Source organism: Thunnus maccoyii, chromosome 13 (genome assembly GCF_910596095.1).
Source record: "Thunnus maccoyii chromosome 13, fThuMac1.1, whole genome shotgun sequence".
NCBI lineage: Eukaryota > Metazoa > Chordata > Actinopteri > Scombriformes > Scombridae > Thunnus > Thunnus maccoyii.
Genome location: NC_056545.1, coordinates 24,928,792 through 24,943,612, shown reverse-complemented (window position 1 = coordinate 24,943,612; position 14,821 = coordinate 24,928,792). Strand labels below are relative to the sequence as shown.

Genomic DNA, 14,821 nt, shown 5'->3' with positions numbered 1-14,821 from the left:
AAATTATGTTAGTGTTGCCCCCCTGGCCTTGTGGGTGTCAGGAGGGGTGTGTTCATACACCCTGCAGCTTTATGTAAAACAAAGAGGCAGAAAACTTTAGCTTGCGTTCAGCTCATAGACTATGGTTCAGCTCGACTGCAGGATTTATTCTGCAGTGCTTGCCTCTACGGGGTTTTAGGTTCCTCCCAAGCGCTAAGCGCCCTCTAGCGATCTGTTTAAGCATCGCACTGACACGGTAACAAGTAGAGTACAATGAAATGTGGAGTTTAATTACAATTTGACACAATAAAATAAAATGAAAAATATAGGGGTGTCTATTTTTAAACACATGTAACTCATTATTTTTGCAATGAACTGTACGATAGTCCTAATGACTTTTTAACATCTTTTTTATGCCATTTTTAATTCCTGTATATACATTTTAAACCTTTTACACTCTGCATATTTAACCCTTTACATTAGCTTAGTTTTTTGTTTTATTTTATTTTTCTTTTTTTGTTATTGTTTGTTTGTTGATGAGAGGTCCGTTGTATAAGCCTGTGGCTTTTTGACCTCTCCTGTCACATATTTTATCTTTATTATCTGGATTTTATGCAGTCTTATGTCTGTGCAAATGAAATAAAATAAAAAATAAAATATTGATGTTATTGTATGCATCAAATCGTGTGCATTCACCACAATCTTTTGCTGACATGACGTCAACACTCTTTCCTAAAACTCACACCCTCCCAACTGGTGTGGTCACACAAAAAAAACATGAATATCACATTAACATTGCATTACAAGTACTGCATTGGATGCATACACACACACAGAAAAAGAAAATATCAGAGGTACCTCTGAGTGGCCTCAGTAGCATGTCTAGTGCACTGATTGTACATCTCCTTAATAATTTTAAAATTTGAGTTAAAGTCCCCCTTCACTCAAAAATGTGTTTTTCTTCTTATTCCAACAGTTGGATGTTTGAGCTTCACTGTGCAGAATGAAGTATGTGAAAAGTTTGACACTAGAAGGCTGTTTTCACATTAATCTGCTGAAAGTGGAAAGTTTCTCTGTGCTCACTGAAAATCCAATTTTAAGCGGCAGGCCTGCGAGCACGAGCCTTTGTGATATCAAAACCAGTTTGGAGCCAATCCTGGTCCAATATTCAACTTACACAAGTGTGATGCAAACACTTGAAGCCCCCAGTGCACAAACACTGAGAATGGACTTTACAGTGAAGTAAGAGACATCTTGTGTCCAACAGTTAAACTTCTGAAATGAAAAATATTTGCATATTTATAGATTCTGGATTTTTTTTAATGAGGGAGAAGGAGTAGATGTCATTTTAAGGATTTTAACAAGATAACTGAACTTTTTTGTGGAAAAAACATATCAGACATGAATTATTATTCACTGTAGAGTATTTTATATACATTTTAAAACATGTCAAGAGGGGATCTTTAAGTTTGCTTTAGCCTATTACTTTTGAAATGTAGGTACGTCTTTTTCTGTGTAGGCTCTCTAATCCAGTAGGTTACTTCTAATGCAATACTGATGTGATATTCAGATGTGTGCCGCATCACCACTCCAGTGATGATAATAAAATAAGACATATTGCCCTCACAGGTATATAATTATAGTATATAGTTATCCAGTTCACTGATGACGTGTCATCACAGGTCAACTTTTTATATACAAGTGTGTGTTCACACCCTCACCTTTACCTGGGGAAGACCATTAGTGGTTGAGACGTTGTCATATCCATGTAGAATTAAAGAAGAACTGGGGACAAGATTGAAGAGTATGAGCACTTTCTCAGTCTTTTGCTAAGTTTAATTTTGCACACAGAAGAAAATATTGTTAGGATTCTAATAGTTGTGGCATTACCATCCCAATATGAACCTGAACCTGAAAAACAGGACCCATAAAAGGTATCCAATGTCCAAAAATGCAAGTGTCAGTCCCTCTCAGTCCTCCTGATGGGATCCTCAAGCCACAAGAAAGATGCAGAGCTCCCAACTGTGCCTTAATCCTTATCAAATACCTGGAGTGTGCTAATGGTGAATATCTGCAGAGGAGCAATTACATTTTTCTGAGCTTCATCTTATTTATATGAGTTTACGTGTGGTTGAAATGCTCTGCTCATCTGTGGGCTTCTGACTCCTCATGGTGTTTCAGTGGATGAACTACAGTGAACAGATGACATCTTGTTCAAAGGTTTATAAGAAAACAGAAGGGCAAAGGCTACAGAGCTACCAGTGCTGCCCTTCCTTTTGCACAAAGCCTGAGGCTCGCTGAGAGTCCAGAGGACACTCATTGGTCCTGACACACATCGCTTCTCTGTCTTGTGTGTCCTCGGTCTAGGAATCCATGGCAACAGCAGCATGAATGGTCTATTCAGGATGGCCTCCACTACATCCTTTGCCTCTGAGAAACTATTGATCAGCAAACAACTTGTGTAGTTATTAGACGTTATTTTAGGTGAGAAAAAAATAACCATTTCAGTCACTCCTTGCTATCCTCTGTCATCTCAGCAGCACTTGTCTTCTCTGAATCTCTTTCATCTCTCATGTGGAGTAGAAAACCAATTATTCAGTTACTGAGTCACAATTGACTCTTAGGTAATTGAAACCTGTTTACACTTTATGTCTGCACATAATCGGATGTTACTTTGTCTCAGTATACAAAATGAGATTATGACCAGAACATTGTCTACATGGGGTTCAAATTTTCTGTTTCCCAGTCAGATTTACATCTCATTTAGCAAAAGAAACCTTACAATAACACAGCCTATGAATAATGAATAAGTATTAAATAGATAATGACACAGTATGGCTTAATATATTTCCATAAAACCACATACACTGCATAAAATGTATAGGTTTCACTAATGGATGTATTATATTATTTGTGTTAACATTCTGCCGAGAAATGACTGGCTTCAGTCAACATAACTCTTCCATTAAGCACCAATGGCTTAAATGAATGGTTCACAATGTTTCAAGTCTGTCTTAAAACAACAGTCAGGTGTCCATATGAACAGTGAAAGAGGTTTTCCTCGCTGTAATCATTCCTCCTGTTCATACTGGCTATTAAAAGATCTTCAAACATGCTTTCAGTGTAAGTAATGGAGGCCAAAATCCACAGTGTCCACAGTTATTCTACGCAAAAATGTATTCAAAAGTTGATCTGAAGCTTGTATGAGGCTTCAGCAGCCTAAGTTTGTCATATCAAGTGAATATCTGCCACATTTAGTGTTTTTGGCACCAAATTCCCCCTTTGTGTTTCCCTGTTGATCTGCGGTGGAAGTATAATAACAAAAAGAGGGACTTTGGCATTAAAAAGACTGTAATATTGAAAGATATCTAGTTGATTTGACTAATATGAATGGCTGGAACTTAATATTAGCTTCCGATGAACTTTAGAAAAAATTCACAGAAGGAGGCTTGTGGATTCTGGACCCTATCTATTACATTGTAAGTGCATTATGGCTAGTATGAACGGGAGGAATGATTACAGCAAGAAAAACTTTTAAAATGTTAACTTGGGTACCTGACTACTTTTTAAGACAGACTTGAAAAAAGGTGAACCCTACCTTTAATGAATGTCCACATCGTATGTCACATCTAACACATCTACGAATTTTTTCCATCATCTTCTGGAAGTTTCTAGCGGTCTATATATGCCCACATGGGTGAAAACGTAAGTGAGATCGTTGATTACGGGGTTTCTTCCTCCCAAACTGGCAACCTGCATGTTGTTCAGGGGGAGGCGCTCGTCCGTAGTAGCTTCTGGAAGGAACCTCATGCTTGCACCATGGAGAAAGTGAGTGTCCTGCAACTCTCTTCTTAATGTTATTTTACAACCTATATGGTAAAGAAATATCGACGTATTCCTCTGAGTTACTTTAAACTTAAGTGTCTTCACCATAATAATTTGGAGATTAGTGTAGCTAAACACCTCTTCACTGTTTGCTAATATCATATAGCTAAGCTAGCTTGTAAGGTTAGCGTCAGTCCGGTAGCAGTGTGTGGTAGCTTGGGTTTAATGGTGTTATCCAACGCTAGATATTATGCCAACGCTAGATATTTTGCCAACGCTAGTCTGCAATGTAGCCAAACTTTCAATTACAGAAAGTGCAAGCTTAGCAAAGTTAGCTGTTAGTTATTTTGTGTGCTGCTGTGGCTAATTATGATTGTACTCGACAAGGTTAGCTAGCGTTAACGATAACTGTTAAGCTAATGTAGCTATATGACAGTTTGCTGCTTTATCATTGAAAATACCACGGTAAGGTTTGCCTGCCACGGTAGCCGTTCTATGTAAATCGCTAATCACTAGCAAATCATCGATAAGATACTGCCAAGTAACTCCTAAGCCAGCAAATAGCTGTTTAATAGCTAACATTAGCTATCAATAGTGAGGCGTCCGACAAATGAAAGCTGTAAGTTAATTGCGTCCTTTTGTCAAAATATGTCAGAGGATCGACAGCTTAAACTGCGGAAGTGAGTGTAAGTTAAAGCACATGCTGCAGAAGTATTTTTGGATCAGACCGGAGGATCATTCTCGATGCACACGGTGCCGCTGTCATGGCTACAGCCGTATTTCGTCACATGCGTGCACCGTGCAGGTCAACAGAGAGTGCTACATGGTTACAAGTATGCTGCTGCTGTGAGGCATGATCCATAGTTTTACATGGTCACTTAAAAACCATTCAGAGAGAACAAAGCAGAGTCACTCCATCAAGGCATTACTTATCTTTTGCTTCAGTGCATCTATGTGGTTACCTCAATGTTATGCCATGTTTAAACTTTAAAATGCTGTCACATAAATGATTTAATTTTAGATTGTCAAAGTGGAATAAGACAGTTGGCACACCCACAGTGTCTCCATCACAGACACTTTGATGACAAACGTTTTCCCATTAAATGTGCAGTGTAATAGCCTCACGTACCACAGCTTACAGGCCAGACTTTCTAGAGGTGGATCTACTGACTTGTGAATATGGATTTTGCATGAATTCCTAATGCTTAAAAGACAGACAGTATCCAGAAGAGAGCATCATCATCAACAACCAGGCTGGTATTCCAAGTAGGCAGCGGCTGACACTGCTTAGGATCAGGGATACTACTTCTGACTAATTTCACAGATTTATAATTTGTCAGACCTGCAGCTGTTTGGTTAAAAATGAATATGCAGGAACTGTATGTTTTTTTTTTTGTTTTTTTTTTTTACTCATACAAGATTTTTTTTTTGTTTTTATTTCCATTAGTACAAACAGAAGTCAAAACAATTGACTGACTTTGTATTTACCGAAATGTACTGTATTTGGCCCGTTGTTTATTATAATTACGGCCTAGAAAGTCATTAGAAAGTCAACATTATTCTTCTCTTCTGTTGGAGAGTCACAGAGGCCTTACCCCAAGCCATGCCTGTAAACACTCCTTGTTCTTGGCCTAGTATAGCATTAATGCACTATTAGTGTTGTCACACAGTCAGCAAAGGAATCCAAGTCTATTCAATTTGAAGTCAGAAAGGAAGAAGAGCTTTTTTAGAACTGAGTGCTTATTTCTGGTCTGTGTGTTATTGAACCTGTCTAAGTCACATACTACCACAGCAGGTACTTCAGTGACAGGAGGTCTTGGAAAACAATCTGCATCCTCACATGCTTTTTTTAATTTCAGGGCACAACTCATCTTTCTCTCCCCTTTTTCTTGTAGCATCATTAGTGTCCTTGTTGTCTCTCAGATTAAACATCCCAATATGCCAAATTACTGTGTTTAGTCAGAATAAAACACGTTTTTTGAAACTGACACTATCAAAAGTGTAATTTTCTTCACCGGATTTGGATTTTTATATTTAGAGTAGCAGAGTAGATTACACCTGAAGGGCGGTGAATGTGCATTAACAAAATAAAGCAATGATAAATGTGTTCTGAGATTGTCACACCACAGAAAAATGTGCAGTTAACCACCCAGCCAAATTGGAATGATAAAAAAATGGCCAAGTATATAAAATTAGGTTTCATGATCGTGGAAAAATAAGCAGTATTCTCTGCTCTGAAATGCTAGGGGCACGTCTGCTGAAGATGCTGAAAGTACAGCCCAACTGAACAGCCTCTGAGTTAACAACGTTCATACCAAACTCCTGTATAAAAATATACAATTTAAAACAGACCTTGTTTGTAGGTGTAAGGCAAGCAACGTGGATGATATTTTGAAAAATAAAGTAACATTAGGAGCCACTGTTCAATTTAGCACATTTTGTAGCTAAATGTGGACCTTTTTCAGTAAAAATGTAACTTAAATGACTAGTTAACAAGCGAACCATCACCAGTCATCGTTATGTTAAATTGTTGGGTTTTTTTTTTCGGTGGAATTGCACTTAACGTTACTCACACCTCTGCTGAAATGTCCTTGGCAGCTTTATTGTAGTCGTCACCCTTGGAGCAATTGCCTCTCACGCTGTGCTTTTTGGTGAAGTGCTGCCCGTCAAACGCTCTCGCTCTGGCTGAGGACCTCCCAGCCACACAGCCGGCGCTGAAGCCGCGGGCGTTGGCTGTTGTCGGTTGCTAGTAACCCCTCTTAACTCATAGAGCCACCATTTCAGGCCTGCCCAAAAAATCCTGAACACAGAAATGGTGAAAAACAGTTTAATGCTCTAACACCACAATTCAATACTATGTAATTCAGTCATTTCACGTTTTCAGCAATTATTTTCCAACATGTAAAATGTGTTTGAAAAGAAATCTTGCTGTGTGACTGCTGCACCTGTCTGACATGAACAGCTGATTTGTCCATTGCTTTTTAAGTTGTGGCAGCTGTACAAGATGTCTGCTCTTTAGTCAGATCTATATTGAGGAACGTATACATGTGTCCTGTGTAAGAGCAATAGAGCATGAAGAGCAGGAGAGCTGTAGTATTGTGAATTTGTCTCTTTATGCTTCACTTATTCGTTTCGTCCTGGCTCACAGGTTTCAGCATTAAAAGACCAGGGCAACAAGGCGCTGAGTGCAGGAAATATCGATGAGGCCGTACGTTGCTACACTGAAGCGTTGGCCCTCGACCCTTCAAACCACGTCCTGTTCAGTAACCGCTCAGCTGCCTACGCCAAAAAAGGCAACTACGAGAATGCTCTCCAGGATGCCTGTCAGACCATCAAGATCAAGCCTGACTGGGGCAAGGTGAGATGATGATTGTTCTGTCGTTATTCTGTTGACAAGATATTTAATATAATGATCAAAACTAACATGGCAATGTACAATCTTTCAATTTTGACCATCCAGGGCTACTCCCGTAAAGCTGCAGCGTTGGAATTTCTCGGCCGATTGGAGGATGCGAAAGCAACTTACCAAGAGGGAATACGGCAAGAGCCAAGTAATCAGCAACTAAAGGAGGGTTTACAGAACATCGAGGCCCGGCTTGCAGGTAGAATCTCTTATTATTGTACATGAAAGGGCACTGTGATGTGAAAACTATGTGACTCACTTTACCTCCTACGTGAGCAGAGGATTTAGAGATGGTTGCTGACAGAATCACTAATGCAAAATCACATTGTGAGCGCTCAAGTTTTCAGAAAGGGAGTGGGAGGTCCACTTGAGTGTTGCTATACATTGAGTCAATGGGCAAGTAGTAGATGGCACAGGAGAGAAAGCCTTGATGGATTCAATCCCAGGCCTGTAGAGGATGCGTGGGAAGCCTGGATGCTGTATAGATTACACTAATGAACATCAATTTCTGCTTCACCAGAAAAATCAATGATGAACCCCTTCGCCATGCCCAACTTGTATCAGAAGCTGGAGAATGATCCTCGGACCCGTGAGCTCCTGTCAGATCCGAGCTACAGAGAACTGCTGGAGCAGCTCAGGAACAAACCATCAGAGCTCGGCACGTATGTGCATTTTTCAAAAATTTTCAGTTTGAACAAAAATTATTTTCTCATAGACTTGTGTCGTGATGCTGGAATGAGAATCAAAGGGGAGTAGGTCAGAGGTAGTTATTTCAATAGGCTGAGAATTGTACAAAAACTCTGTAAAAGTATTGAAGTATTTTTGTAGTACAAGATTATACAGTATTTGTAGGCCCACTGTCATTCTTTATATTGTGATATTAGTTGTTGTGGATCTTTAGTGTTGTCGCCCAGCTGTTTTTAGCATAAAAGGGAAAACGAGTATTAGCCCTGAATAGTGTGGTTTTAGAAATGCATTTGTTTGCTCGACTGTTCCGCAGGAAGCTGCAGGATCCCAGAGTGATGACCACACTCTCTGTGCTGCTGGGGCTGAACCTTTCAGAGATGGAGGAGGAAGAGGAGCCCACACCCCCTCCTCCCCCCAAACCCAAAGAGACTCAACCACCTCCTCCCAAAGAGGAAGACCTTCCCGAGAACAAGAGAAAGGTGCATCAATTCAGAATAGTTTTTACATTAAATGAGTCACTTCTGATGAATCCATATTTTGAGTTTTATTTAATCCTGTAATTTGCATTTTTTTTAACAGGCCTTGAAGGAAAAAGAACTTGGGAATGCTGCATATAAGAATAAGGAGTTTGAAAAAGCGCTGAAACATTATGAAGAAGCAATCAAACATGACCCTACCAACATGACCTATATTTCTAATCAAGCAGGTACATATTTTCATTCACATGTTGGAATACCAGCCTCACATGTTTGAGTTTATTGACCCACAAAATTCTTAAAATGAACAAATAAGTCTGAATTTTGATTGTATATAAAACAAATCTATGCGGTCCACCCAGAGAGATATTTTATTTTTGTATTTATGTCATCCTTTTAAATATCTGTGTGAAAATGCATTTGAGAGTACGGACTGAATAAAGTCTGTCAGAATGGTGCATTTTGCAGTTGACTTTCAAGTGTTGGTAGAAGCACTCTGCCACTGGGCTGACAAGCCGCTAAGTGAATCACTCAGAAATGGAAATGTACTGAAATATTGACTCAACAGACACAGTTTTTTTTTTTATTGACATTAGTTTGGCGAGTTCAACCAGAATTGAAAACTGATGTGACGTATGACTTTTAATTTATAACTTAAATGTTAATTGTGTATTCATTTTTTTTTTTATATCCCTTCAGCTGTGTACTTTGAGAAGGGAGATTTTGAGAAGTGCCGGGAGCTGTGTGAAAAGGCCATTGACGTTGGCAGAGAGAACCGAGAAGACTACAGACAAATTGCAAAGTGAGTTCTGTATTTTTTTTTTTTTTTTTTTAAATTATTGTTACTGGAGTGAATCTACACACACACTGCCTTTCAAGCTAGAGGGCAGGATTGGGATTTTGTGTATCTTGCAGGATTTGGAAGTGATCAGGCTACAGAAAACATTTACTCTAAACTGGATGGATACCCACATGCTGCTAACAAACATTTGATAAGAGAACTCAGTTGTGTTATACAAGAACCATTGGATGGCAGTGTTGATCTGTAGCTTCCCACTACAGACTCGCAAAAGATGATGTGGAATTGGGACTCTAATTATCTGTCCATCAGAGTTTACTAAAATACTCTTTTCCTTTAGTGAACACTTCCACGTTCTGAGTTCTTGAGTTTTTTTTAGTGAGGAAACAAGAATGATGTCAAATCATTGCATTCTCATGTATGAACATGTTTATCATCATCTGTCTCCTCCTTGTCTTTTCATAGGGCCTTGGCCAGGATTGGCAATTCATACTTCAAGCAGGAAAAATACAAAGAAGCAATTCAGTATTTCAACAAAAGCTTGACAGAGCATCGCACTCCAGACGTCTTGAAGAAGTGTCAACAGGTGCAGTATTCAGACAATATTCATTCATCCATCCATTCAAACTGTTAGACCTACATGTGTAAATGTGACTTTTAATATTCAAACTGATACCTTGTTGGATTCTGCACTGGTTAGTGGTGTGATCGGTCTGAAAATAAATATACTGTAGATGGCTGTTAATTAAAACATAATTAGGTGTTAAATTGGCTTCAACTTTTTTAGAAAAGATTTCTGACCTTAAGTTCCTTTTATTTCCTACAGTCAGACCATAGTAAGTCATAACATGTTGGCTTCTAGTAATGAATTGATCAGCTTGATTTACTTTCTATAAGTAAAGTAAGACAATTTGTTAACTGCTGTTTGGCTACATGATCATAATGCCTCTTATCAATTTACTTACACCACGATACTGTTGATTGGTTCTACAGGCTGAGAAGATACTGAAGGAGCAGGAGAAACTAGCCTACATCGACCCTAAATTAGCCCTGGAGGAGAAGAATAAGGGCAACGACGCCTTCCAGAAAGGTGTGTGCAATAGTTTAAAGTGCTCTATGGTTAGGATTTGATTTGATTCTTATTTTATGAACTTGCACGAAGATTTACTCATCTTTTCCTTCTCACAGGAGACTACCCCTTAGCCATGAAACATTACAGCGAGGCCATCAAGAGAAACCCCAATGATGCCAAACTCTTCAGTAACAGAGCTGCCTGCTACACAAAGCTGTTGGAGTTTCAACTTGCCCTGAAGGTACAGTGCATCCTTACCAAACATCTTCATGAGTTTCTAGCCTGACGAAATAGTGCCTCTGAATTTTATTGTACCTACATAAAATTAACTTGATGATCTGTTTTATTTGTCAGGATTGTGAAGAGTGCATCAAACTTGAGCCCACCTTCAGTAAGTAGGAAACTCTGTGTGAATTATCATTAAGATTTGCTTGAGGAACTTAAATGAAGGAGTGTTTTATACTATAACTGTTTAAGTTTAGATTCAGGCCAAATCATTCTGAATTTACACCTAATTTAAGTCATCTGTCCACAGTTAAAGGCTACACACGTAAAGGAGCTGCTTTGGAGGCCATGAAAGATTTTTCAAAAGCCATGGATGCATACCAGAAGGCTTTGGAGCTCGACTCTTCCTCAAAGGTATTTTACAGACTGCTACGCAGTTCAGAAAAGTTTGGAAATTAATGGGGAAATAAATCTGGAAATTTCCAGGCCTTGAAAATTTTAAATATGACAAAAGATTTAGGAAAAGTATCTAAAAATACTAATGTTTTAACATTATATTACATTTTCCACTTCCACAAATTACTGATATTAATAGGTCATTCAGGGTTTGGGTAAAATCTTATTTCATAGTAGAGCTGCGTACTGTGCATTGATTCGCTCAGTGCCCTTGCCCCCCCCCCTCTCTCTCTTTCTCTTTCTCTTTCTCTTTCTCTCTCACTCTCACTCTCACTCTCACTCACTCAATTCATAAAGCTTTATTGGCATGAATGTCAGCTTAACAATATTGCCAAAGCGTCAAAGATAATACAATTCATTAAATACTCATCCACTCTGGACCTGGATTGTTGTTTTATCAATACTTAGCTGGATAACTGACGCTACAGTTATAAACTAAAGTGTCTGCTCCATGAGTTTGCAGCAAAGAGTGCATGTTTTTGGCGAAATCCTCCCGCTCTCTGTCTGCTCTCGGTGTGTCTCTCTCCAGATGGCATATGGGTTGCTCCGGTTCTGGTTATAAGCGGCGCTCGTGCCTGTGTCAGTGTGTGCTGCAGACTGGTGTCAGCACAGCAACACACACTCTTTCTCTCTGTTCCTTAAAGTAGCTACACTACTTGTAGAACACATTTTATTTTACAAAACATATTGAAATACTTTTTTAAAAAACAAAGTTCCCCGATGCTTAGGCCCGGCGGGTCAACTTGCGATACATTGGTGGAAACTCTGCAAGTTATCTCTTATAAGTCTATGTTCGTAACACAACACTGTCAAAATACAGCAGGGTTGTCAAGATCAGCTGTACGTAGCTGCGTCCTATTTGCAGTGGAGCACCTCATATATGGTATTACTGAGCCACAAACAGACTCTAATTCTGTGGGAAACATTGGGTCATTACTTGAATTCAATTTTTATTAACTGCTAAAACTTTGAAGAGGTTCCTCTCATCTCATCCTGACTTAAACTCATGCTGGAAATATCAAAATTGACAGAGCACACACGGACAAGCCAAGATGTGATAACATTTCACTATTACTATTTACAGTTTTTTTTTTTTACTTATACAATATTTATTGAAGTGGTCAACACAAATGACTGTGCAATTGTTGTTTTTTTTTTTTAATTTAACACCCAAAGCAGTAAAAACTAGTGTGACCAGATATCTGCCTTAAATAGTTTCAATAATTCATCACCACTCTGAAAACTAGGGAGTTATATATATTTTTTCACCAATGAAACTATGACTGCTCAACTTACACATGATATTTTGATTGCATGTTATCAGTATGTGAAAGATTTGTTTACTATTGTTACATGCATAAGTTTTAGTCGTGTTGTTTGAGATAAGACGGCCACCAATGTGAAATCTGAGCAAAAACTGAGCACCAAAATCAATGAATCAAATCAAGATCAGTTTGAAATACTCAAACTGTATTAAATCCTATCCATACTTGCTGTGTCTGATTCTGTTTTTTTTTTTTTCCCTCTTTTGCCCTCTCTACATTCAGGAAGCCACAGAAGGCATGCAGCGCTGTATGGTCAGTCAGGCCATGAGGAACGACAGCCCTGAGGAAGTGAAGAAAAGGGCCATGGCTGATCCTGAGGTGCAGCAGATTATGTCTGACCCAGCCATGCGCATGATCCTGGAGCAAATGCAGAAGGACCCTCAGGCGCTCAGCGAGTAAGTTTCTGTTTTACTCTCTCTGCATTTAGAGAGTATTGTGCGAACATCCACTGAAATGCATGAAAATGTTAATATGTTCTTGTTTCCTGTTTGATCCCCAGCCACTTAAAGAATCCAGTTATTGCTCAGAAGATTCAGAAACTCATTGATGTTGGACTGATAGCCATTCGCTGATGAGAGACAAGAGCCAGATGTGTGAAGAAACTCCCAAGACCAGAGTGGAACAAAATGCAAATCCCTCCAATATATTACATCCTCTCTTTACATGCCTTCAAATTCAAAATGATATGTCCTTAGTCTCACTGAGACTTTGTGTGTATGTTTTTTGTTTTTATTTTTAAATCAGTTTCACTACTTTTACATTGTATTTAAGAAGGCATCTTGTATGTCATCTAGACAACTCCAGGACTCCGACTCCAACTTCTTCTGGAAAAAAAAAAAAGAATTCATGTGTACAGATGCTTAAATACATCTTAAAATAAACATCACGATACAGTACACCAGCACGATCAGTGTTTAAAGGGGAAATCCACCCTAAAGCAGTTCACATATTCCTATTAGTTCATGGAAGTGTTTGAAGGAAACGAAACAAAATAGAAGAATTTCTACACACAAAACAAGATTGTAATGTAGATCACAAATTGAAATTCTCAGCATTGGTTACTTTTCTTGGCTCCTTTGTCCTCTTCAAGGCTCGACTAAACATGTGGCTGTGAAGTTGAGGAGTCTAGTTTTCCTCTGTGCCTCTTTGAGTCACCTCCCACACCTCAGGTGCAAAGCTGAGTCTGTCCCGTCTACTTGCCACTTACATGCAGGTTCTGGATCTTGTAAGCAGGTTGGATATTATTTTTGTACATATCCAAAAGATTTGATATTAGTTTTCAAGCATTGCTGTCTTTGGCTTAATGATGGTATGTTATTGGTGTACTGTTAATATCAGCAAAGGGATGGACACTTTTCTTGAGCTTTACCTCTGTCAGTTGATTGTGGTGGATAGATGGAGCTTGACAAATTGTAATGGGGACTAGCAAATACTAATTGCCTTGGACCCAAGGGCTAATTTTGCCATGATAAGACGTAAGAGTGATCCTTAATGGTTTATTAAATAAGTTCATGTATCAATTGAAGCAACCATGTTATTGTTTCTATGTTAAAAATGAAAATCTTGGAGGTAAAGCTCTGTGCCAGTTGAAGTATCAGTAAGGCTGTCAGTCAACGTCACAGGAATACTGTGGAAAATGCCAAAGCATGAGGAGTTGACACAGGCAACAGGAGGTGTGTTAATTCAAGTCCAAATAGATACTTTTGGCTAGCCCCAAATTTTAGTTTCCTGAGCCTGAAACTAGAGGGCTGCACAACAAAATGTGGCGATTTACCTGGTATGAATATTTCAAGAAAAATGGGAATAATGTGACAAAGGGTGGATTTACCTTTCTAAGACAGCAACTACTGGTTGAGTAAATGGGGATAATCTCACTTCATATGCATCTTTAATGTTTGTCGGATGAAGTCCCAGTGCTACCCTGTCACTAATGTGTTTTTCACCCAGCAAGGAAATTGTTTAGGTAAATGGTGCCAGCCTTTTCTGATTGAAATTGTAATACCTATCATTTGTTGGCTTCACACATGCTGGTGGTATTTGTCCTTCTACAGCGGCAGACTACTCAGCCTCTGTTTTCAGAGAGGAAATACATATGTGTTAATATTGCTATCGACCATTATGCCACACGTGGCTTCAGATACCTCAAAGTCACAACATTGTCATAATATCTCTGCAATGATCTCCATGAGGGACTCAAATATGTCAGAAAAGAATTTTAACACCTTTTGTTTCCACAGTAGAATTGCTCCAACGGGATTTCTCTATTCCTTGTGGCACACAGCACAGCAGAAATGCCCCATTGTAATCAAAAACTATATACAACAAATGTGGATCTGTCACATGATGTAAAAGAAACTGTCCCAAGAAGTGTAATGTACTGATGGAAATCAGTTTTACTGTGGAATATACAATATCTGAATGTATTTGAAAGGTCAGTGGTGGCTTTTTTTTGTCTTGTGAGACCAACATCATTGACATTTGAGTCAGTGCAGTAGTAGTACTAATTTTATGGTCTGGTCATAGGTAATGTAATTCCAACACCTCACAATACACACACATCATTTATAAGTACAA

At 38.8% G+C, this 14,821-nt stretch overlaps 1 protein-coding gene across 1 annotated transcript; it reads left to right on the top strand.

The window, feature by feature from the left end:
* Nucleotides 1–3,699: 3,699 nt before the first annotated feature.
* Nucleotides 3,700–14,670, top strand: stip1 (stress-induced phosphoprotein 1). Its single transcript, XM_042430323.1, has 14 exons — nucleotides 3,700–3,807; nucleotides 6,953–7,162; nucleotides 7,265–7,406; nucleotides 7,728–7,869; nucleotides 8,208–8,373; nucleotides 8,474–8,600; nucleotides 9,070–9,172; nucleotides 9,635–9,755; nucleotides 10,163–10,259; nucleotides 10,358–10,482; nucleotides 10,596–10,632; nucleotides 10,777–10,880; nucleotides 12,470–12,642; nucleotides 12,747–14,670. The coding sequence occupies exons 1-14, from the start codon at nucleotides 3,799–3,801 to the stop codon at nucleotides 12,817–12,819; spliced, it is 1,629 nt and encodes a 542-aa protein (XP_042286257.1). The 5' UTR covers nucleotides 3,700–3,798; the 3' UTR covers nucleotides 12,820–14,670.
* The last annotated feature ends 151 nt before the right edge of the window (nucleotides 14,671–14,821 follow it).

Coding starts and splice junctions, on each gene's coding strand:
- stip1 (XM_042430323.1), top strand. Junction 7,163..7,264: donor TCAAGCCTGACTGGGGCAAG/GTGAGATGATGA, acceptor TTGACCATCCAG/GGCTACTCCCGTAAAGCTGC. Junction 12,643..12,746: donor GACCCTCAGGCGCTCAGCGA/GTAAGTTTCTGT, acceptor TTTGATCCCCAG/CCACTTAAAGAATCCAGTTA.